General features: G+C 49.8%; 1 protein-coding gene across 1 annotated transcript; it reads left to right on the top strand.

The window, feature by feature from the left end:
* The first annotated feature begins 2,635 nt into the window (after positions 1-2,635).
* RASD1 (ras related dexamethasone induced 1) lies at positions 2,636-15,843 on the top strand. Its single transcript, XM_084818165.1, has 4 exons — positions 2,636-2,718; positions 3,341-3,427; positions 10,768-12,753; positions 14,487-15,843. The coding sequence occupies exons 3-4, from the start codon at positions 11,976-11,978 to the stop codon at positions 15,035-15,037; spliced, it is 1,329 nt and encodes a 442-aa protein (XP_084674291.1). The 5' UTR covers positions 2,636-2,718; positions 3,341-3,427; positions 10,768-11,975; the 3' UTR covers positions 15,038-15,843.
* Positions 15,844-23,788: the final 7,945 nt, after the last annotated feature.

Genomic DNA, 23,788 nt, shown 5'->3' on the forward strand with positions numbered 1-23,788 from the left:
TAAGAAGAGCCCTGCTGGATCAGACCAGAGGTCCATCTTGTTCAGTGGTGCAGCTTGGGCTGGGCCTTGGGCCAAAGTTGAGGGCCCTTGCCGCCCTGCCCCCCCAAAATGACCACCCAGAGAGCGACAAGCGATGAGGGTAGCAGGCGCAAACTCCTTTTTCTTCCTGTAGACATGATAGTGCTATGACAGAAGTGGGTTTTATTAAAATGCAAAACTGCACATGCTCAATTTATTTATTCATTTTTAAATTTGGGCCCACAAACAGTTTGTTCTTGTTGTTGTTCTAATATAAGAGGACCGTATGAGCAGATGTAAACTGTGGAGTGGCAGGAAGCAGGGAGAGAAAATAAATGTTACGTGTGTGCTTCACAATTGAAGTAATATACATGGGCATTTATAAGACCATTAAGTCCAAGGTTTAAAATTACCACTGGTCCTGTTTCCACTAGTAGCTACTGGGCTATACTTACTGCCACTAAATCTGGAGTTCCCATTTAGCCATGGACAGACCTTTCCTCCTCCATGAATTTATCAAACCCATTTTAAAGCCATTTAACCCAGTGACCATTACCACATCTTGTGAGTCCTACTTCTTCATTTGTATTATTTTATTTGTAACCCACCTTTCTACCCCCAAAAATGGCACTCAAGGTGGCTAAATGGCAGACTGATGACATGCTATACAAGAAAGGTACTGCCTTGGGAATCTCCTGCCCATCTGGGCTGAAGAAAATAGCTTGTGTAGTGTTGCAGATAGAAGAGAGGGAGTTGCTGTTATACCAGGCCCTTTGTCCATCTAGACCAATATTGTCTGTTCTGACTGGCAGCAAGGGCTCTCCTGTGTCTCAGGAAGAGGTTTCCCACTTCACTGGTTCCCTGAGGACTTTTCTACCTGAGTCTTTTAAGCCGCACCTTTACCAAGGCTTCTGCTTCTGGATTCTTTGCGGGATGAAAATCGGCTTTTAGATGCGTTTTTCCCCAGGTTTTTTTCTTTCTCTGCCTTTCTATATGTTCCATTACACAGCCGCTAGCTGGAACTGTGGTATAGCAGAATTGCACAATTACTCGAGGCTTCTGTAAAAACCACTGAGAAAAAATACTAGACTCTCCCTGTTAGGAAAAAAAAACCCAGTAACAGTTGCAAAGCATGGGGGAGGCCCTGGAGGATGACAACGTCATGTAAAGGACCCACAAACTACAGTGAGTGAGGAAAGGCTCTGAGGTCCTTTTAATGGGAGATGACGAGGATTGTACCTGGGACTGTCTGAATGCAAACCAGGGGCTCTACCATGAAAGTATAGATAGGAGAGAGGGGGGATCATTGTCTGTGGTGTGTACACACATCCCATGCTCGCCTCCAGTTAAGCAGGTCTTGCAGAGTTTTGTTTTGCTCCAAAATCCTGCAAAGCCTGTTTGACCACAGGCAAAACTGGGGAAAGGCTCAATGTGTGTGCACACGAAGGGGTGACTGTCCACTCTCACAATACCTCCAACTCTGTCACAAACTATCTTCTGCCTCTAGCATCCCCGCTACCCACTATCCACAGCAGGGATGGGGCGGCAGCTTCCAAACCATCTGGATCAATTCATCTCTTTTTGTTCCAAACTGAAGCATTACCTGAAGGAGAATTAAAATGCTGGGGGGAAAATCCACCTGCTTGGGAAGCTTAGATGACAATCGTCTTGCAGTCAGACAGGAAGACCGGCCAAATTAATTCTCAGAACGTCCTCCTTCCCGCCACTGAATGGTAAACTGCCACAAAGTGCTTATTTCCTTGTGACTGCAAATCTTTGGCAGTGCTGACAGGGGAGCAGGCAGAAAGAAGCAATAATACAATAGCACATGATGCATTATTGATCTGTACTCAAGTCGGTCCCCTACAGATGATCTGACTGGAACTGTTTCCCGTTGCTGTTGCCGACACCAACATAAGTTCCCAAGAACTTCATACATCAGCTGGAGGAGGTGGGAGTAGTGGCACGGCGAGTGAGTCAGATAATCAGCCTCTCACCCCATTGCAGCAGAGGGGGCAGCAACACGATCATGCTAGGGCTGAGCTGAAGGCGGCCAGGAGTCCAACAGAGGACTGGGGCCAGGTGGCAAAGAACATAATGACATCAGAAGAGCCCTGCTGGATCAGACCCAGGGTCCACCCAGTCCAGCATTCTGTTCACACAGTGGCCAACCAGCTGTCAACCAGGAACCCACAAGCAGGGCATGAGCACATCAGCACCCTCCCACCCATGTTCCACAGCAACTAGTGTACAGAGGCTCGCTGACACTGGTACTGGAGGCACCTTCTCCAGCTCTACAATATTGTAGGTGTGGTGACCAGAACTCTACACAGTATGATATTGGCAGTTTTAATCTCATTTCTTTTTTCTAATTATGCCTAACATGGAGTTTGCCCTTTTTTTTTTACAGTGGTCGCACACCAGGTTGACGTCTTCATCAAGCTGTCCACCACACCCCAATACCTCTTTCTTGGTCAGTCACCCTAGGTCGGTCAACCAGGAAAAAACAGTGATCATTGAGCCAAGAAAGGTCCTCCTTGCCCCGGCTAAGCCCCAACCCCAACAGGAAGGCTTGGAGCTCTTCTCATTGAGAGGAATCTATGACTCACCTGGGTGGGTGGAGTCACATTCCAGTACCTGAGAAGCCAGCACAGCCCAGGGAGATGCTCTGACCTGCTGCCTCTGAGGCTCTCCACTCAGGTCAGTTCTCCAGGGAGAGAGGTGTTCCCCATGCTAGCCCTGGGGATGAATGAACCACCCCGCACCCACCCCACATGCTGCTCACTGGACCCCCACCACTTACCCACACTGATTAGAGCACTGGGTGAGCCACCAAATGGTCTGCAGGCACCCAACGGGCAGCGCACGGCATCCCCCCATCCCGCAAGCTGCTATTTTGTGTAAAAATGTGGCTTAGCTGTAAATCATCATTTACATAAATTGGTGGCTGTATATAGCACCATTTATGCAAAATTACTGGTGTACATGATGATTTATGTAAACAGCCAAGCTGCTATTTTTACACAAAATGGCGGCTTGTGGACAGGCGAGGATCCCTGCATTTGCCCGGCTTGGTGCACACCGAGTCGGGCAAGCACAGGGACTATGGACTGTCGCCCGAGGGGCTGAGCTGGCAAGAAATCACTGGGCTCAAGCCCCAGCCAGACTCCCCTAACATCCCTAACTCTGACAACTCCTGACTTTTGGATAGGGTGGGCTGATTAGAGTGCCAGATCCTCAGTGGAGTACCATCTGTTGGAAGGGTTTTCAGTGTTCCCTAACACAGAGATCCTGGTCATTTGTTGTTCTTGTCCCAATCCAGCATGGTTTCTGCTGCCAAGAAGAGGCCACAGCCCAAGCAAGACAGAGAAAGGTAGACCTGGGGTTCCAGAGACAACTTGGTACTCAGGTGAGGGTCAGGACCCTGGACAGGACCCATGTGCTGACTCAGAGTCTGGAGGCTAGCGTTCAGGACCATGAGCAGCAACCCTGGAGCGAGTGACCTCAGCACTGGCCTGTGCTTTACAGTCTAGAGCAGGGTTGGACAACTTGTGAGCCTTCGGATGTTTTGGCATACACATCCCATTGTCCCTCGCCGTTGGCCATGCTGATGGGAGTTGTAGGCCAAAACATCTGGAGGGCCACGAGTTGTCCAACCCTAGTCTACAGAGTGTCAATACTGAAGCCCTACCCTCGGTCTCTAGCCCAGTCTTGGCCAACCTCGTGTCCTCCAGATGTTTTGGATGACAACTCCTGAAAGTCCTGATCATTGGCCTTGCTGATCAGGGCTGATGGGATTTGTGGTCCAAAAGTCTGGAGGGCACCAGGGTGGGGAGGTGTTCTGATCTGGCCTGCGGAAGGACCAGAGCCTCTTTATGCAGCCACAGGCATCTTCTAGGCAGCTGGGTTTTGAATTATGGGGGTTATTCAGGGGATGCCCTTCAGGACTTTCCTGATCCCCCAATGAGTCCAGGATCCCTTCATTGGAGTCCGGTGTCAAGGGGATCTCCTTGGGGTTCCACAGACGGGCTGCAGGATCTGGTGCTGGCGGATTGGCTTGGAGAAGGCCAGGATTAGTCTCCTGTGTGCAACTAACGCTTGAGGAGCTTGCAGCTGAGCACCCCTGGTTGCCAAAGATGAGTTCCCTGGTTGCAAAATATGGGTATTTTTAGTGCAAAATTTCAGGCCCTCGGAGGCACGATTGGGCTAGTTTCTTCTGGAGCCATCCGTTTATAAAAGGTAAAGGTGTCCCCAACCAGTCGTGTCCGACTCTAGGGTGTGGTGCTCATCTCCATTTCTAAGCTGAAGAGCCAGCACTGTCCGAAGACGCTTCCGTGGTCATGTGGCTGGCATGACTGAACACCGAGGTGCACGGAACGCTGTTACCTTTCCCGCCGAGGCGGTACCTATTTATCTACTTGCAATTTCTTGCTTTCGAACTGCTAGGTTGGCAGAAGCTGGGACTGAAGACGGGAGCTCACTCCGTCACGCAGCACTCGGGTCTTGAACTGCTGACCTGCCGACCTTCCGGTCTGCAGTTCAGTGTCTTAACCACAAAGCCACCGCGGCCCCTTTAATACCCTGTTTATACCCTGGCTCATTTATGCTTGTTCAGCATCCCTTAATCATCCTTGCACGATGCTTGCTTAGCGTTGCTGTTAATGGAGCAGCCTCAACGATGAGAGCAAATGGATTATCCATGGCCAGATACCAGCTAAACTTGGAGGAGCTGGCTATTTTTAACACACACTCATATACCCCAAGCTATTAATAGCCCACGTCATTAGTGACAGACTAATCAATATCCAATTTGTCTGTCCCCAAAGGAACAGCCGTTCTCGATGGCTTCTGTTGCCAGTTAACCACATGAACAATGTTTATGGACGGGAGGGGGGAGAGATGTATGTGGCTTTTGTAATTAGCTAGCTAATAAACCTCCTGTCAGAGTCACTTGAACAGGAAAAGCATCCCAATGTAGGTAATTCAATTTTGCTTTCTTGGCCTAAAATGCCAAGCAGAGAGATTGTTTTCTACCAGTCTCCATCCAAAGCAGAAGAATCAGCTTGTTGTTTTCATTGAACGCCTTTTAGCAAGACCCTGTGCATTCTGTTCTTGCGCAAGCCGATGAATTGCCATGGGATGCAGAAATCAGCATCTAGAGGATCTCAGATTTAATCTATTGGGTTTTATTAAAGTGAGTTTCTAGCCCTTAAGAAGTGGCAAAAATAGACATTGAGTATGAGGGCAGCACTGCCTGCTGAACTCTCATATGTTGGAGTTGAGCAGAATTTCAAGCACTTTGCCCCTGCCCTGGGAGAGGTGGCGGGGGGGGGGGTATGCAAAATAAACTACATTATGCAGATTATGCCTCATTTGTACAGATTGCAGAATTCAGTGTGGACGTTATCAAGGGGCTCAATCTGCGTTACTCTTGGCGTAGCCAACTCAGAGGTCCCTAGGCCCTGCAGTCTATCTGCTTGTATCATGAATCATTATGCATCTATACAAGCCGGCGCCAATCCAGAATGAATCTAGAAGATCCAGATTAATTCCAGGTCACACAGAGGGGAGTTGCCCATCCCTAATCAGGAGCATGAGAGGATGTCTCAGCCTCCCCCAACCTGAATCCCTCCAGATATTTTGGACTCTAACTCCCATCAGCCCCAGACAGCATGGCCGATCAGCAGGGATGGTGGATCTTGTAGCCCAAAACATCTGGGCAGACCATTGGGAAAGACTGCCAAAGTCAGGGCTGCTGAACCCCTTTTGGCTCAATTCAATTTCAGAGAAAGAATACCAAAAATAGCATAAAAATAGAGAAAGAATACCAAAAATATGAAGCCCAGGAAGGGTTTTAAAGCTTAAAGCCCTTTCTGTCAGTAACTAAGCTTTAGGAGTGGCATTTCAACCGTTTAGAATGGGGGAAAACACCTGCAAAAGCTAGGAAACCACCAAATGATTGGTGGCTGGGCTAAAGAGGGTGAGGCCAGGAAAAGGGGGCATGGCTTTTGGGGGAGCCAGGTTCAGACACCCCTGCCCTAGGTAAATGTCATTATTTTTCACCTGGACACCTGTGCGCTAACCAAAAAGAGTCAGCCCACAGAGAGTCAGCCCATGCTTGTCTGCGCCCAGTGGAGGCTGATGGCTCCGATTTCAGTAGGGAATCCATTCTAGGTTTTAGTTGGGACCAGTCAGAATTCTAACAGAGCTATCCAAGGTGCTGAAGCTATTTGGGGGTTAGTATTCAGCTCCTTAGATAGCTCCTTTAGAGGAAGGCCAGGATCTCTTCTCGATCATCTCAGAGTGCAGGACACGGAATAATGGGCTCAAGTTACAGGAAGCCAGATCCCGGCTGAACATCAGGAAAAGCTTCCTGACCGTTAGAGCAATATGACAATGGAACCCATTCCCTAGGGAGGGGGCGGGCCCTCCCACGCTGGAGGCATTCAAGACGAGGCTGGACAGCCATCTGTCAGGGATGCTCTGACTTGGATTCCTGCATTGAGCAGGGGGTTGGACTCAATGGCCTTGTAGGCCCCTTCCAACCCTACTATTCTATGATTCTATGAGTTCTGACTGGTTCTGACTGAAACCCAGAATGGATTCACAGTTAGGGATGTACGAAGCCCCCACTGTCTGGTCCAGGGGAGGTCCATGGAGGGGCAATTCGGGCCACTAAGGGCCCTGTGGAATCCCCCGGAGCCGAGCAGGGTCCATCAGAGTTGGTGGAGTAGCTCTCTGGCTCACTATAAGATGCAATAATGGTGGCTGCCATTAGCCTCTTGCAGAGAAAATACAGCCATAAATGGCATATTGTACGCCATCTGTGGCCATAAAGCACTGACTTTGACCTAAATTGCAGATTTATGGCTGTATTTAGGTCAAGTGAGTGCGTAATAGCCACAAGTCACAATACGCCATTTACGGCTGTAACTTTCCTGCAGTAAGAGAATGGCAGCTGCCACTAGCTTAGGGAGCCAGAGAGCCGCCCGGTGTGAACTCCTCCAGACCCGGAGGGGAGCGCGGCTGGTCCTCCGTAGACTCCAGAGGTCAGATTCTTTGGAATCCGGCCTCATTTGAGTCCGCAGCAGAATTCTCCAGCATCCCTATCCACAGCCCCACAGAAGTCAAAGCCAGCAGCCTCCAGCACCTGTGCCTGCTTTGGGGACCAGCTGAGGTTGAGGTGAGGATCAGAAGGAAGCTGTCAGTGCTGCTGATTCCCCAAGCACTAACCCCCCCCCCCCCCGTCGCGACTTTCTGGTTCTCCCTCGCAAACCTGCCCTCCCCAGTTCCCCTCATTACAGCTGTGTGGGAAAGAGAGGCCTAGCAACCTCACCAGCTTCCCACAGGATGTCTGCTTTAGCCTTGAGGGGGGAAACACTTCCCCAGAGCATTCTTTGAGTCCTCAATGAAAGGTCTCTGGATTAGGTTAATGTGCCGACGACGGGCACCGCCGCTCCGCCAAACTCCCCTGCCTTCCTCATGTGTACCTGTGAGCTTCTCCTACTTCTTAATAAGAGGATTTTTTTATTATTATTATTATTATTATTATTATTATTATTATTATTATTATTGAGCCCCAGGGCAACACTGGCTCCAAGTTCTTTCTGCTTTTGCTGTTCTTTCTTCCTTCGTATCCCTTGCTAATACTCTCCTTTGGTACCCGTACCTCCAAAGTCACCTGCATGCTTGCCCATATTTGTGCTTTTACCATGTGTTTCAATAAGTCTGTGCTGTTTAAATTCTCCCCACTCCTCAAAACTTTTTGCAAGGGGGGGGGGGGAGTTGCACACACTAGGAAAAGCTATACACAGGCAGGCAGCAGCAGCAGCAGCACCTTCTAGTGCCCCAGAGTGGAGGAAATGGTGTACTGCAGCAGTTGTCCTAATCCAATTCACTTCTCAGGGTATATTTGTCATTTTCTTCTCTTAGCGCACACCGGATGTTGATCAGAAATGGTGAGGATAAATTTCTCAAACAATAGCGATGTAGGATTTTTTCCCGCCCTTTGTTGTTTTCATTCAGCCACTGGAGAAACTTCCCAGTAAAAGCAGCATTTTGCATTTGGGCAATAAAATAACAACAATAATAAATAATAATTAAAAGCTGATTATATGCTTTTAAAAAATGTGAAGATATAACTAGCATCACATTAAAAATTCCAATTTCTTCTAAAAAAAAAAAAACCAAGCCTGAAGGCAGTGTACATTGTCACTGCCTTTTTATTCTCACAACAACCCTGTGAGGTAGGTTAGACTGAGAGGCAGTGCCTGCCCCAAGGTCAGCATGGCTGGCTGGGGAATGCTGGGGGTTGTAGACCTTTTCTCTGTCTAAACATGCATAGGATTGTGCCCAGAGCTTCATAGCTGAGTGGGGAGTCTAAGTTCAATACTGCACCATGTTGGTGTGATTTATTCATAAGATAAGCCTGCACTGAAATGATGGGGAAACAATCTCCCAGTCTGTGTGTTCACACATGCATTTTCATGACTCGGTGGCTGCAGCATGTGCGAATGGGGTCCTCACCAGTAAAACAGCACATGCTGTGATCTCTTCAGTGTTGCTCCCTGCCATTGCTACACCTGAAGGAGGTAGGCTCTGATTTCTAGTCTCTCCTCCCTTCCAAACTGGGAGAGAAGGCAATAAAATGGCAAATGTGTTTCACTGTAAGTGTAAAGTGTGATCTCCATTGGGATAGGAACTGATGAGAAAAGGATTTTGAGGTGGACAGCACAATGAAAATGGTGACCCAGTATGTGGCTGCTGTGAAAAAGGCAAACTCCATGTTAGTGATCCGTAAGCAAGGGACCAAAAACAAAACTGCCCATGTCATAATGCCTTTGTACTAATCTGTGGTGTGACCACGCTTGGAATACTGTGTACAGTTCTGGTCTGCATCTCAGATAGAAATTGCAGAGCTGAAAAAATGATCAGGGGCCAAAAGAAACTCCCCTACAAGGAAAGATTACAACATTTGAGGAAGGGGGGTTACGTTAGAAAAAAAGTGAGCAAGAGGGGACATAATAGATATGTATTAAATTGTGAATGGTTTGGAGAAAGTAAATAGGCCTCCCATCATACTAGAACCCAATGGGGTCGTGCCATGAAGTTGAATGGTGGGAGATTCCGGACAGATCAAAAAAAGTCCTTCTTCACGCAGTGCATAGTTAAACAATGGAATTAGCTGCCACAAGATGTAGTGATAGCCACCAATTTGGACAGCTTTAAAAGGGGATTCATGGAGGAGAAGGCTATCAATGGCTACTAGTCCCTATGGCTACATATTACCTCCAGGATCAGATGCAATATCACTGGGAAACAACAACAGGAGAATGTTCTTAAGAGTTTTAAGGTGCAATCCTATGTGTGTTTAGACAGAAAAAAAGCCTATAATTCCCAGCATCCTCCAGCCAGCATGGCCAAGGGACATGTATGTGTGAACCAGCTTGATCTGTTCCAAAAGGGTGTTTGAAATGTGTGTGCTTAAGGGACAGCCCTAAAGCTGATTATATCCCAGTGATTATGCAGAATATAGCAGCTGCTTCTTCATTCCTGCCTCCCCAACACTCTTCCAATGAGATCATATACTTAACTCTGGCTGACTGAGGATCCTTCTCATCTCTGGTTAAAGATTAACTTCCCATCACCACCACCACCACCACTGCAGTTCTTTGGAGAAGCCTCTTCTCATTTTGCAAAGGCAATAAAAACAGACAGAGAAGGAGAGAGCAGCCATTATTTGCTATTGCAGGAAGGAACACTGAGCCAGTGGATACCTTAAAAGCTGACTGGGGCAGGGGAGGTGGCAGACAAGATACCTTTCTAGAACTTGCCAGGTCTACAAGAGCACCTTAACTGCTTTACAAGGCCACCTGTTGCCTGCACATTTTTTTATTTCCACAGACATAGGTAGGATATACACACAAAAGGAACCTGCAAGTGTGTGTAGGGATGTAAATTTATTTATTTATTAAATTTATTAATTGCCCATCTGGCTGGTCGCCCAGCCACTCTGGGCGATGTACAACATATAATAAAACAGTTTAAAACAATAAAATTCTACAATAAAAACATTTTCTAAAATACCCTAACCCACCCCAAATGCCTGCCTGAACAACCACGTTTTTAATGCACGGCAGAAGCTCATTAAAGAGGGGACATGGCGGAGTTCCTTAGGGAGGGAGTTCCACAGAGTGGGGGCCACCACAGAAAAGGCCCTCTCCCTTGTCCCCACCAGTCTAGCTGTCCTGGCTGATGGGACAGAGAGAAGGCCATCCGAGGCTGATCTTGTTAAGCGGCCTGTTGCTGGAGGCGCTCTTTAAGATAGGCTGGGCAGGAACCATATAGGGTTTTAAAGGTCAAAACCAACACCTTGAATTTGGCCCGGAAAACAACTATTTATCAAGTCAGCTATTTATCAAGTTGTAAGGATAAATAACTTGCTGACTGACCTCTGCATCAGAATCTGTGTACCTTCATCATGGATTATCAGAGCCACCAACTGCACGCCAACTGGTATAAAAATGCATTTGGACTAATGCAGTTTTGTTAAAACATAGGTTTTATAAACATGCTACGGAAGAAACGTCAACAGGCACATTTGTAGCAATGTGGATTTTATTTGTATCAGGCAGGGTTACAAATGTCGACAATAACATTCAACCACATCTTTTATGTTCACTTCTGTAATGTTGTTTTTTGTTTCTGCATAATAAATAAATAAAGTCTGCTTCTGACCCCATTTAACAGACAGGAAAACGAAGCCCAAGAGACTATGTTTTGCCCAAGGCCATCCAGGGATGGGGTGACACTGGAACCCCAAACGCACAAGTCCATCCAAATCTACTGGTGCAGACCCAAGATCTCAAGCCTGCGGCTATCCAGGGGCGATGCACTCTGCACATGCTCGGGGATGGCAACATTCATGCTCTGCAGGTGTTGCGGGGCTGTCCTTTTCCTGCAGAACAGAGCCTCCAGCTACCGACCCGCGTCCCGGCTGGCTCAAAGAAACCCCTCTTTGATTTAATGATCTGACGAGGGCAGTAGTGTCTGGAGGGCGAAACAGGTGGGAGCAAAGGCAACTTCGTGGCAGAGCTCTGGATCAGTTTCAGCCCTGCGGAGAGAAACAAACAAAAGCCCCCCTGCAAGGGTTGGAGTTTCCCCTGCTGAGGCTTTTCTTTTGCCAGCCAAGCAGCTTTAGGGAAACAAAAATGCAGCCAGCCAACTTTGGACAATGTTCAAAGGGAGAGAGAGAACGCAACCCCCTTCTCTTCCCAAGTGCAACGAAGCCTAAAGGCCGAGATCCTGCGGGTGTTTACTAGTGAGTAAGCATCCTTGACCGCAGTGGGGCTTACTCCTGAGTAAACACGGGTCGGGCTCTGCGGCACAACGTGTAGAAGGCACTGGCTCTCGTCTATCCACCCCGCCCCCTCTATTACCCTCACTTCTCCCTTTCTCCCCCCTTCTGTTGTGGGGGCCCGCGCCCCATTTTCGAATGTAAGCTCCCCGGAGCGAAGACCCTTTCTTTCGCGGGGAGGGGTGCCTCTTTGGGTTGCTTGCGTTATTGTAGCAAACAAGGCGCCGTGTGTACGCGGACGGCACCGGGGCCGCTCCACGGAGCCCTTCCTGCCCCCGCACCAGCGGCTCGGCAGCGGGCGTCCGCTCGGGCGGACTTGGACCCGGCTGGCGCTTCTTCCGCGGAGCCCGAGGCGCGTCTCGGCCGCAGTCCGTCTGGAATCAAGCCCCCGCTCCGCGCGCACGACCTCCAGATCTGGGCACACACACGCCCCCCCCCCGCCGCCCACACTCCTAATCTCATGGGGGGGCTCTGTAGTGGAGCCCCTTTCCTCAGCTCGGCGCCCTCCAGATGTTTTGGGCTGCGGCATTCGTGAGGTGATGGGAGCTGGAGTCCCAGGGCAGTATCCCATGTTAGCCCTCCGTAGAGTAGACCCACCAGCATGAATGGGACTCAGGCTAGCCACAGCTCGCTTACGCCCCATTCATCTCAATGGGTCTACTCACAGGGCACCAGGTGGGGGAAGGCTGAGGCAGGATCCCTGGGCAATGCTGCCCTCCGCACCTGCGCAGGGGACCCTCCGTTCTTCATCGGGGCCGAAAAGGGCCGCGCCCTGGCGCGCCGAAGCGCGCTCCGCCTCCCAGCCTCGCGCGCCCCCCGGCCCGCCCGAGCGGCGTCTCCGCCCTGCGCCCGGCGAGCCTCGGGGCTGCGCGGCGCCGCCGGCTCCCCCTTTCGCCGCCCTCCGGAGGGGCGGGCCCCGCGCGCCGCCGCCGGTCTATATAAGCGCCGCCGCCGCCGCGCTCCGCAGCTCACCCGAACGGAGCCGCTTCGCGAGCCCGCCCGCCTGCCCGCCCGCCCGCTCGCCCGCCCGGCCGCCCTCCGGAGCCGCCCAGCCCAGCCCAGCCCAGCCCAGCCGCCTCCTTCTCGCCTTCAAATGCGCCTGGCGGAGATGATCAAGAAAATGGGTCCCAGCGAGGCGGAGCTCAACATCCCGGCCAAGAACTGCTACCGCATGGTCATCCTGGGCTCGTCCAAGGTGGGCAAGACGGCCATCGTCTCCCGCTTCCTCACCGGCCGCTTCGACGACCAGTACACGCCCACCATCGAGGACTTCCACCGCAAGTTCTACAGCATCCGCGGCGAGGTTTACCAGCTGGACATCCTGGACACGTCGGGCAACCACCCCTTCCCGGCCATGCGGCGCCTCTCCATCCTCACAGGTGAGGATCCAGGCCGCGCGTGCAGCCGCGGGGGACCGGCAGCCCGCGTCGTTACGCGCCCAGCTTGGGCGGCTGTGCCCGGGGGGCGCGCGCCGGGGGCCGGCGACCCTGCCCCGGGCCCCACTCAGAACTCTGAAGGAGCTCTCCAAGGGGCGAGGCTTTAGAGGGCTGACTGGTTCGGAGGGCAACCCGGAGCGGATTCACCGCCCCACGGACATCGCAGCCGCCAGCCTCCGCTGGTGGTTCTTTTCGGTATCATTAAAATTAACAGGACTAATATTAATCAGGGTTCCCCAAAGGGTAGCCCTGTTAGTCTGTTGTAGCAAAAAGGGTCTTGGGACAATTTCACAGCAGCCAAGGTTGGAGAAGGAGGCCTTAAAGACTAACTTAGAGAGCGCTCCTGTACGTGTCTACCCAGAAGTTAGTGCCATTGAGTTCAACGGGACTTACTCTCAGGAAAGTGGGTACAGGACTGCAGCCGTAACTGATTTGGCAGAAGCTTTCATGGACTAGAGTCCACTTCTTCAGATGCGTTTTCGTTCTTCCTCCCTCTATCCCCAGCTGAGCAAAACCTGATGGTTTTATCCCCCCCACTCCCGCACCAGCTTCCCAATGACAGTTGGAGGTAGTTTGAAGTGTAGACTTGGACCCCTTGTGCCTCTGCTTGCACAGGTTCAGCAGGTTTTGTGTCCTTTCAAACACCTGCGTGGTCAGAGAGGCAGTAGCTGAGATGGGTTGGGGGGAGGGGGAGAAAGAAAATAAATCCGAATGTCCACAGGGGGAAGCCGAACGTCTCCCCGAAAAGTTTTTCTTACTGTCTTTTCCACTCAGAGAGTCTTCCCAGTCCTAAAAGGGTGTTTACTTAGAAGTAAGCCCCAAGTTGGCACACACAGAACTGCAGCCTCACAAGCCCTTCCGTAACTCTCCCTTTGAAACCAGTGCAACCTGTAGCCCAGATCTTCCAAATCGTGTTTCTTTGGAAATCAGGTCCCACTGGGCTCAAGGGGAGGGGGGTTACTCCTGGGTAAATGTCCACTGGATTGCAGCCGCTAAAGAGCTTCACTTGACGCTGCATCCTTCCCATGACTGACTAAAGGGGTGGGGGTGGGGGTCATCCGCAGCCCTTTGCAACTTTACTCTCAGGTTCCTTAGAAACTGCGCAACAGAAATTTGAGGTCTAAATCTTTATTTATTGGTTTTTGTGGCAGTTTTATATGACCTGCATCTCCACTGATTACACTGCAACTTCCCTCTGGCTTTTACAATTAAATTGCTCTGGAGTTGTAGAAGGGGGAGGGGGTGCGCAGCTTTTGACAGAGCAGCAAGGAAAAGGGGAAGGTCATTTAACTGCACACACATAGACCCCAACAACCCACTGGCTGCCAGGGAGATGTTGTGCCCACCCCACACAAACCATTAAAGAAAAACAACCTTGAACTTGATCTCAACTGCTCTCACCCAATCCGCTTCCACCAGTGTAGCTGGCTGCCGCGTTCCCACTCCAAGGCGTGCCTTTCTCCTGCCAAAATAAACCCCTGTGCGCACACAGGTGAGGGGAAACGCAGTTGTATCGCTCGCTTTCCTGCTCGAGCAGAAAGAAAGCCTTCGAAATACACAAGTATGCCATGCACGGTCTCGCTTTTCGGGGTTAAATGACTGTGCTTCTTTTCAAATGCACTCAAACGTACTGCTGTCTAACCCGGTTTCCTTCTCTCTTGCTCTGTCTTCTGCAGGTGACGTCTTTATTCTTGTCTTCAGCCTGGACAATCGTGACTCCTTCGAGGAGGTTCAGCGCCTGAAGCAGCAGATCTTGGAGACAAAGTCCTGCCTGAAGAACAAGACCAAGGAAAACATCGAGGTCCCACTGGTCATCTGCGGGAACAAAGGCGACCGCGACTTCTACCGCGAGGTCGGCCCCAGAGAGATTGAGCAGTTGGTGGGACAGGACACCAAGAAGTGTGCCTACTTTGAGATCTCGGCCAAGAAGAACAGCAGCCTGGACCAGATGTTCCAGGCGCTCTTCACCATGGCTAAACTGCCCAGTGAGATGAGCCCTGACCTCCACCGGAAAGTGTCTGTCCAGTACTGCGACCTCTTGCACAAGAAAGCGCTCAAGAGCAAGAAGCTCTTGAAGGAAGGCTCCGAGGACGGCAGTGGGGACGCTTATGGGATCGTGGCTCCCTTTGCCCGCCGGCCGAGTGTCCACAGCGACCTCATGTACATCCGGGAGAAGGCCATCAGGGGCGGGCAGGTGAAAGACAAAGAGCGGTGTGTGATCAGCTAAGACTCCTACGTTGGCCTTAAAACCTTCCCAGCAAAGAGGGGAAGAGGCTGTTTACTTACCAAAACTTTGCCAGCCCGCATGGCGGCGGCATAGGCCTTCTGCCAAGGGTGGCATCTCCCACGTCCAGAGGGCACAATGCCTCCTCACTTTTTATGGGGACTTTTTTCATCTGCTCCCCTTGGTTTTTATTTTTTGGAGGAGGGTGCAGAGAGCACCACTGGGAGCGAGGGGCCAGCGAGGGGCCAGCAGAGGACTTCAGAGTGGAGAAGAGACATTTAATTAAAACAAACTCTGTGAAGGAGAGATGTTTCCTTCCAGTCTCTCTACATTGTATTTCATCTTTAAAGACTTGGGGTGGTGGGTTGTTGATCAGGGTGGGGTGCAAAGGAAACAGCCAATATTGAACTGTCAAGAGTCTCTCAATGGCTGTCTGTATGTGATGTTTCTGTGTGCTGCAGCCAAACACATCAAGAAGAAGAAAAATTGGCATAGTTGCTGCTGAAGAGCTTGGCAAGACCCTCCACTGCCCTTCCTTATCCCCCCCCTCAATTGTGGGAACTCAAGGGGCTGATAGGGAGGGGTTTGTTGTTGGAAAAATTATCCTGTTTACATTCATCCTTCTTTGTCTTGATTTTTCTTGCAAAAAGAGAAAATTGCATTCAAGCGAACAGGCACTTTATATGTAGAATTCTTTGGTCTATGGACATGAACAAAATTTTAGCTAAGTGTTTCAACAATGTGTGACACTGGTTCTTTTTCTGTTTTGTTATATTTTTTCTATAAAATAAAACTTTTGAAAATAATGCAGTTTGGTTTGACTTCTGATGTTTTTCTTGGCATGATTGAAACGGGGGGTGCAAGTGGGCTTAAAAAATGATATGGTGGTTTAGATGGAACAGTGGGGTGTTCCCATAAGAACGTAAGAGCTGTGTTGGACCAGTCTGAAGGCCTACCAAGTCCCACAGAGGCCAACCAGACGTCCCAATGGGAAACCCAGAGAAGCAGGACACAAGTGCAACAGAATCCCCACAGTCGTGTTTGCCAGCCACTGGTGCACATAGGCATCCTGCCTCTGATACTGCAGGTAGCATGTAGTCATCAGGACTAGTAGCCGCTGACAGCCTTCTCCTCCATGAATCCCTTTTTAAAGCCATCCAAATTGGTGGCCATTGCTACATCTTGCGGTAGCACATTCCAGGGTTTCGCTATGCTCTGCAATTTGCTACCACAAGATATTCTGGACAGACCGCTCCTAGCACTATCAAAAGGTATTATGCAACTGACCCTGTCTTTGCCTCATTACGAAAAGAACAAAGACAGAACAGTGGGAAAACACAAGGTTACAAATGGAAGATGTCATCTCCCCCACCCCCATAAAATTCTGTGAATGAAGCAGGGCGAATGCAAGATAAAAGTCTTGTGGGAAATTATGGTGAGCTGTGTCTCTCTGTCCAACCATTTCTTGCTTTAAAAAAAAGAAGAAAAAGGGTCGCCTCCTTCTTTATTGAAGGGCTCCCAAAGAACATGTGTCTCTGTGGATAGAACGAGCTGAGTGGTGGGCTCATGAATTCAGACTTGGGGTCTTTTTACCTCCATTTCCCCCCAAATATAGAAGGACAACGTGAACAGCCAAGGCTGGGGGTTGTCTCTAGGGGGAACAATCATTGTAAAGATGTTACTACGCTACCCGAAAAGAAAAGTGAAAATCCTTGCAAGTGAATGATTGCAGTTATGTAAAGCTGTTCTCTCATCTCTGGCCCAGTTCCCAAGTTTGTTCTACTATAGGGTGGCTTCTAAGCTGAGTTCGTTTCCACACCCGGTTGCCAAACAAGTCTGTTTCACCCAGAAGAGCGACACCTGTTGGTGAACACTTTGAGAAATTCAGGTTTAGCCCTCCTCTGTTGAGGGTTCAGATTACAATTCTTAGTGATCCTATTAATCTTAAACTGGGAACTGATATATCTCTGGTAAACGTGAGGAGCTCAGAAGTGCCTTGCTGGGTTCGACCCTAAAGACCTGATCTAGTCCAACGTTCTGTTGCTAACAGTGGCTGGCCGGAAACATCCCAGGGAGTGTGATGGTGAAAGATACTTATGGAAAGATGTTCCAGGTATCTGGTACTCAACAAGCACGCCACCCCTGAACATGCAGGTTCTGTTTAACTATAATGGCTAATTAAGAATGTAAGAAGAGCCCTGCTGGATCAAACCAAGGGTCCGTCTAGTCCAGCACTCTGTTCACACAGTGGCCCACCAGCCGGAAACCCTCAAGTAGGGCATGAGTGCGAGATCACCCTCCTGAGAATAAACCTGCTATCCATGGATGCTTTTACCAGAGATTCTCTCAAATGGTGGGAAACTATGTTTCACAGTTTAATGTCACAATCTGAAAAACATTTACTCAGGAGAAAGCTCCATTGAACACAGAGGAACGTACTTCTGAATAAACACAACCCTGAGCTTCCCATACATTCCGACAAGTCAGGCACATGACAAAATAACCTTGACTGGACCCATAGGGATGCTTACACCAACGCTGCTCCATTGAAGCCCAATTTTATGTTATCTTTAAATAACTCTTCAGCGTGGGGAGGCGTGGTTTGCAAAATGGGAGAGGGTGGATATAGGGAATCCAATGAGCATTACTTAAAAAAAATTATGCCGGCTCTAAAAAAAAATGAAACAAGATATCAGTGCATGTATAAGTGTTGGCAACACCAGCAAAAGCGATGGAAAGACAGGTAGGCATGTTAGGCCATCGCAACAGAGATCAAATGTACAACTGTCTGGCCGCTGACACGTTGCCAAAAACAAAGCAACTCATCCTCAAAACAGAGGACAAAAGAGGATGCAGCTTTGCAGAACATTTGCACATTGCTCATTTATATGACTAGATGCACATTTGGAAATAATTGCTATAGTTTAAATACAGATACAACACATCTCACCATAGCAGGGAAGAGTGTGACCAGGTGACCTGCTGTGTGCCTGCCTGTTCAGTCTGCTGTCCAGGTGCAGCTACCTGTGGATGGCCCCTTCAAGGCCCCTGCTCTAGTCTCCCTTCTTAATGTCCTTTGTCTTTAAACCAGACTTGAACTGGACAGCTCTTCAAACAGAGGACTGTCCTCTGTAAAGTAGGACACTTGAGGACCATAGAGTCAGACTAGGGCCAAAGAGACCTGGGTTGAAATCTGCACTCAGCCATGAAATGTAACGGGCAACCTTGGGCCACTTTCTCTCGCCTAACCTACCTCACAGGGTTGTTATGGGGGGGGGGAAAGGTAGGGAGAAAGAACCCGGCTGCAGCCCAACACATCTGGAGGGTGCTAGGATGGGGAAGCCTGAATGAAAGCAGATGCTAGTCCAATGTCCTTTCTTTGATTCAAACAATCCAAGGGAAATGTTGTTTTTAAAGTTTGCACAATTTCTCTCATGCTCCCATTTTGGCGCCGAACGTGGAATTTCTGCCAGAGCTCCTCCCCGACCCCGAAGGTTTCCAGCATGGGCGATCTCTGACACGACTCCTTCTACTAGTACCAAAGGGAGGCAAAGACCCTTAAACTCCAGAAAGCATCTTTATAAGCCTACAGTTCAAATCCTAAAAAATACACGCGTGAGAAATTTTCACTTTGAGCCATAAAAGGGCGAATGAGGGAAATGGGAATTAAACTATTTCCTTCTCCCTGGTGACCTTTCTTCCTGGTATTTATAGGATGCTGGGGGCAAATGTTTGTGAAAAGCTCTTTGTATTCCTCTCTCTCCTCTCTGCAAAACTGATTCCACCCTACCCCAATGTTGGATCTGTGTGGGTGCTACTTTTACTATGAAGACCACCAGGATGGGGCACATAATACCAATTCACAGAGCGCTTCGGCTGTTGGGCGGTATAGAAATGAATGAATGAATCCACCTTGGTTTCCCTAACTGCATTCAACCTGGGTGAGCGTCCACTGTGTCCCCATATTACACTAGCGTCAGCCTGCACAGCCCATGACCCTCCAAGCCCAGCCCAGCCTCACCAGCCATGTAACACAGCCCACCAGGGACTCGGTAAACCTTCCTGTACAAAAGGGGAGCCCTGTTGATTTACAGGCCCACGATGTCTAATCCGGCCTCCTGGTTCCCACGGCGGTCAACCACACGACTCCAGGAAGCCAAGAGAAAATACAGTAGAAAGCAGCTGTACACGGAGTCAGAGCCTTTGCCCATCTCGCTCATGATTGTCTACACTGACTGACAGCAGCTCTCCAAGGCAGGGCCGGCGTCAAGGGTGGGTGAGGGCCCACACCCCCGGAGGGGCCCACCGGGTTTGGCTGCCCATGGGTTTGGCCTGATACCTGTTGTGAGGAGGGAAGGAGGAGAAAATAATCCCCCCCCCCGCTTCCCCTGACATGCTGAAGGAGCTTAGCACAGCCGGACAGGACCAGGTGAGGCATGGCTGGGCACTGCCAAGGGCCCACACCCCAGCAGGGGCCCACTGACAAGCGCCCCCTGGACTCACTCCTCCTCTGCACCATGGCAGCCTGCTTGTTCGCCTGCCTCTCGCTCTGGCCCAGACAACGGTGGTGGGGAGGGGGAAGAGCAGGAGATGCCACCACAGCCGCCTGGCTCCCTGGCTCTCTCCCTGCCCAGCAAGCAAGGGGCAGCAATGACGAGAAAGAGGGTGAGGAGCAGTAGCAGCTGGTGACCATGGCGGTGAGAAGGGAGACTCCCTGAGCCCACGGGGGTGTCTTGCTCAAGGGCCCTGAAAAGCCTGGAGCCAGCACTGCGCCATGAATTTAGAGTTTTCCCATGCCCTACCTGGACATGCCAAGGACTGAACCTGACCCCTCGCATGTAAAGCACGCTTTGCCCGAGCTTCGGCTCATCCCCTGCACATGAAGTATTTGCTTGCTTGTTGCATTTCTCTACTGCCCAATAACCGAAGCTCTCCGAGTGGTTCGCAAAAATTAAAACGACCAAGCGCAGCATAAAACAATAAAAAATATGAATGCTTAAAACCACAATATAACAGTACAAAACCTAGCAGCAGTGCAGAGATTGAAAATTCAGATTTAAAACACCAGAGCTAAAAGACTAGGAAGCTAAAATACTGGGAGAATGAAAAGGCCTTCACCTGGCGCCAGAAGGAGTACAACGTAGGCGCCAGGCGAACCTCTGTAGGGAGCTCATTCCACAGCCGGGGTGCCACATCAGAAAAGGCCCTCCTCCTGTTAGCCACCCACCTCACTTCCTTTGGCAGGGGCTCCCGCAAAAGAACCACTGAGGATGACCTTAAGGTCTGGGCAAGCACATATGGGAGGAGGTGGTCCTTCAGCTAACCTGGCCCTAAGCTATTAAAGGCTTTGAATGTAAATATAAATGCCAAGTTCCCACCCCTGAAATGTTTCCATTCATTCACGTGTTATGGATAGGCTACTACATTCCCAGTTCATGGACGCCACCCCCTCCGCCACATCTTGTATATGTAGAGGTAGAAGAAGGATGCATTGATGTCCTACGGAACGCAAGGATTGGGGGTTAGAACCAACTAGACAGTGGTGGTAGTTAGACGGAAGTGAGCTTCCAGGTTGTTGTGGGTTTTTTGGTTCTTAATTTCTCTCCCTGCATTGATACTTGGCTCTGTAGAAAGTATCAGGCGTATTACACATACTTCTGTGTGAATGAGCTCTTGCCATGGCTTAGTGGAAAATTTGCAGGTACGACAAAGTCAACAGTTGTGTCTTGGCATGGCAAAGTGCATTAAATATATCAAAGGGTGAACAACAGGAAGTCAGCCCTCAGTGACCCCTTACCTATCTCCTCGCACATGCCCTCGTTGCGTTCTGATAATCTACCGTATTGTACTCCTCGGCTTGAGTACAAAATAACAATGCACCTTCCCCACGTGACTTTGGGACAGCGCCAATGTACTGTACTCACGCACCTGAAACTGTACAAACAACGCAACACCCCAGCCTCCCCGTGTGAGCCGACAATGCCTGTTGCCTCTGTAAATCATCGACAGCGAAGGCGTGGGGGCAGAGGAATTCGGGCACCCTTTGTTCTTCCAGCCCACCTCCCTTGCGATAGTTTGCCTTTCTTTTTTTGTTCCGGGCCTCCAGTTGGATGCCGCGTTGCCTCCAGCTGGAAAAACCTAACCATGCTGATTGAAGGTACAAGACCAACATGCAGCAGCCCACGGACACAGGGGCTGGGCACCACTGTTGCAGGTGGGCAGAGATGTGATGGTGCAGTAGCGTTTGGCCTTATTGCCCCACTGCTAAAGATTCCCCACTGACACAACCTAAGTCCATACTGTAAGTCTAGCTATGCGTAACTGAAAAACTGTTTATTCTCCCACCCAGCACCACAACCCCCATTTGCCCATCATCCATTTCTCTCTCCTTCCTCTGTTGTCTCCCTTATGTCGATATCTAGATTGTAAGCTCCTTGGGGCAGGGACCTGTCTCTCATTCTTTGTAAAGTGCCACATACATAGATGGTACTATAGAAGTAATAATAAATGACAATGTCTGACATCAGTGGGCAATCAACCCACTGCTGTAGCAGAACCCTCCATGTGGGACCAGCTAGTGAGGCTTCAAGTTTCTTTAGATCCACAAGTGATGCCCCCCCCCCAGCTAATTCTACCCCCCATCCCGGGAGGTACTACCTGCCAATCAGGGGGAAAATTGGGCATCATAGGAGAGACTTGGAGGCTGGGGATTCACCACCTGGCAACGAAACAACTGCCTTGCTGGATCAGACCAAAGATCCATCTAACCCAGTATACCGCGTCCAACAGCGGCTGGTCAGATTCCTCTGGGAATCCCAGAGCAGGGTTGTGGCCCTCCAGATATAATTGGACTATGTGCACCACTGGACACCTTTCTCGGCACCCTACCCCTCCCACTTTTGAAACAATTTAACACATTTTCTTACCAGCGACCAACATCAGTGTGGAATGCTTCCGTTGGTGCTAAAAACTGTGCGTTCAAAGGAGTTGTATAATGTGTCGGGGCATGGAACCCACTTCTGCCGTGTTTTCAAGTCTTTGGGGCAGGTGACTTGCCCTTAGCCATGCCTCCCATGGCAGCCATTTTGTGCTGGTGCCTGAGACAGGTTCTCAAACTGCCAAATGTGCCCCGAAAGGTTGCCTATGCCTGGCTACAACTGGCCATTGACCATGCTGGCTGGGGCTGGTGGAAGTTGGGAATCCAACGTCTGGAAGGCCACAGCTTCCCACCCCTGGCGTACACAGCATGAAAGCAACATTGCCTGTTGTTTGTCCCAAGCACCTGGTATTCTGAGGTCTGAGGATGCACAGTTGGTCCTATTTTGTTTCTAAAATATTTAAAAGCCAGTTCCCACATTTTAGTGAGAAGCCAAGACAGACACGAGCAGGTGTGATCCTTAGTGGGTGGTATGACCAGAGGTCAAAAGATCCAGATCCAACTCCTCCATGGCACACTCCTCCACATTCCACCCGTGTCGGTGAATCGCTGACATCACCATTCCAACGTGCAAAATATGCCTCCCGCAGACAAGCTAGGGGTTTCTGCATCCTCTGGGGCAGCCTTCCCCAAGCAGGTGCTCCCCAGTTGTGTTGCAGTCCAACACATCTGGAGGGCACCAGGTCGGGGACATTTGCCCTGGGACTCCACAGCTTTGCAGACAAACATGGGTTTGTGCAGCGCATGAACTGTGGCCCTCCGCACCACAAGAGCTCACCCTTCTTGTATTGCTCTTATTGTAGCTGGAATTGTTTTAAATGTTGCATCTTTAATATTGTATTTTGAATGTGATTTTCATATTTATATGTGAACCGCTTGGGGATTTTATTATATTTAGTGGTATTATTGTTATTGTTTTAAAAAATAGTGATGGCCGGCCACCTGGAGAGCCTTAAAAGGGGATTAGATGAATTCATGAAGAAAGGCTATCAATGGCTACTAGTCACAATGACTATACACTACTTCCAGCACCAGAGGCAGTATGCATCTCAATACCAGTTGATGAGGCACATGAGAAGGGGAGTATTATTGCACTCATGTCCTACTCATGGGTTTTCCAGAAGCATCCAGTTGAGGGAACAGAATGCTGGACGTCCCCATGTAACGGGGTGTTGAACCTCTGTCAGCCCAAGGGTTGAATTCCATTTCAGAGTCACATAATTAAGCCTTAGAAGTCGCCGTAATTAAGCCTTAGGAGCTGCATTTCAACCTTTTGGAAAGGGATAAAGCTGCACAAATGCCACCAAATGATCGGTGTTCCCCCTTCACCACCCATCAAACTGCTACTACTACCACTTTCTCTTCCTTCTCCTCTTCTTCTTCTTTATTGTATTTCTATACCGCCCCCAAGGGGCCTTTGGCTAAATTTTAAACCATTTAATGGCTTTTATTTAAATTTAAAATGCATGTTTCTAAGCATGATGATTGTCATCTTTTTTATGTAAAAAGGTGCACAGCTGCAACCAGCAAAACTGGGAAGTATATAACGTTATTATGAGGGAAGGATATTAAAGGCAAAACTGAAGTACTTTGGCCACATCATGAGAAGACAGGACACCCTGGAGAAGATGCTGATGCTGGGGAAAGTGGAAGGCAAAAGGAAGAGGGGCCGACCAAGGGCAAGATGGATGGATGATATTCTGGAGGTGACGGACTCGACCTTGGGGGAGCTGGGGGTGGCGACGGCCGACAGGAAGCTCTGGCGTGGGCTGGTCCGTGAAGTCACGAAGAGTCGGAAGCAACTGACCAAATAAACA

The sequence above is a fragment of the Heloderma suspectum genome, chromosome 12 (assembly GCF_057233095.1).
Source record: "Heloderma suspectum isolate Gila_16-S chromosome 12, 16-S_ref, whole genome shotgun sequence".
In the NCBI taxonomy this organism is placed as follows: domain Eukaryota; kingdom Metazoa; phylum Chordata; class Lepidosauria; order Squamata; family Helodermatidae; genus Heloderma; species Heloderma suspectum.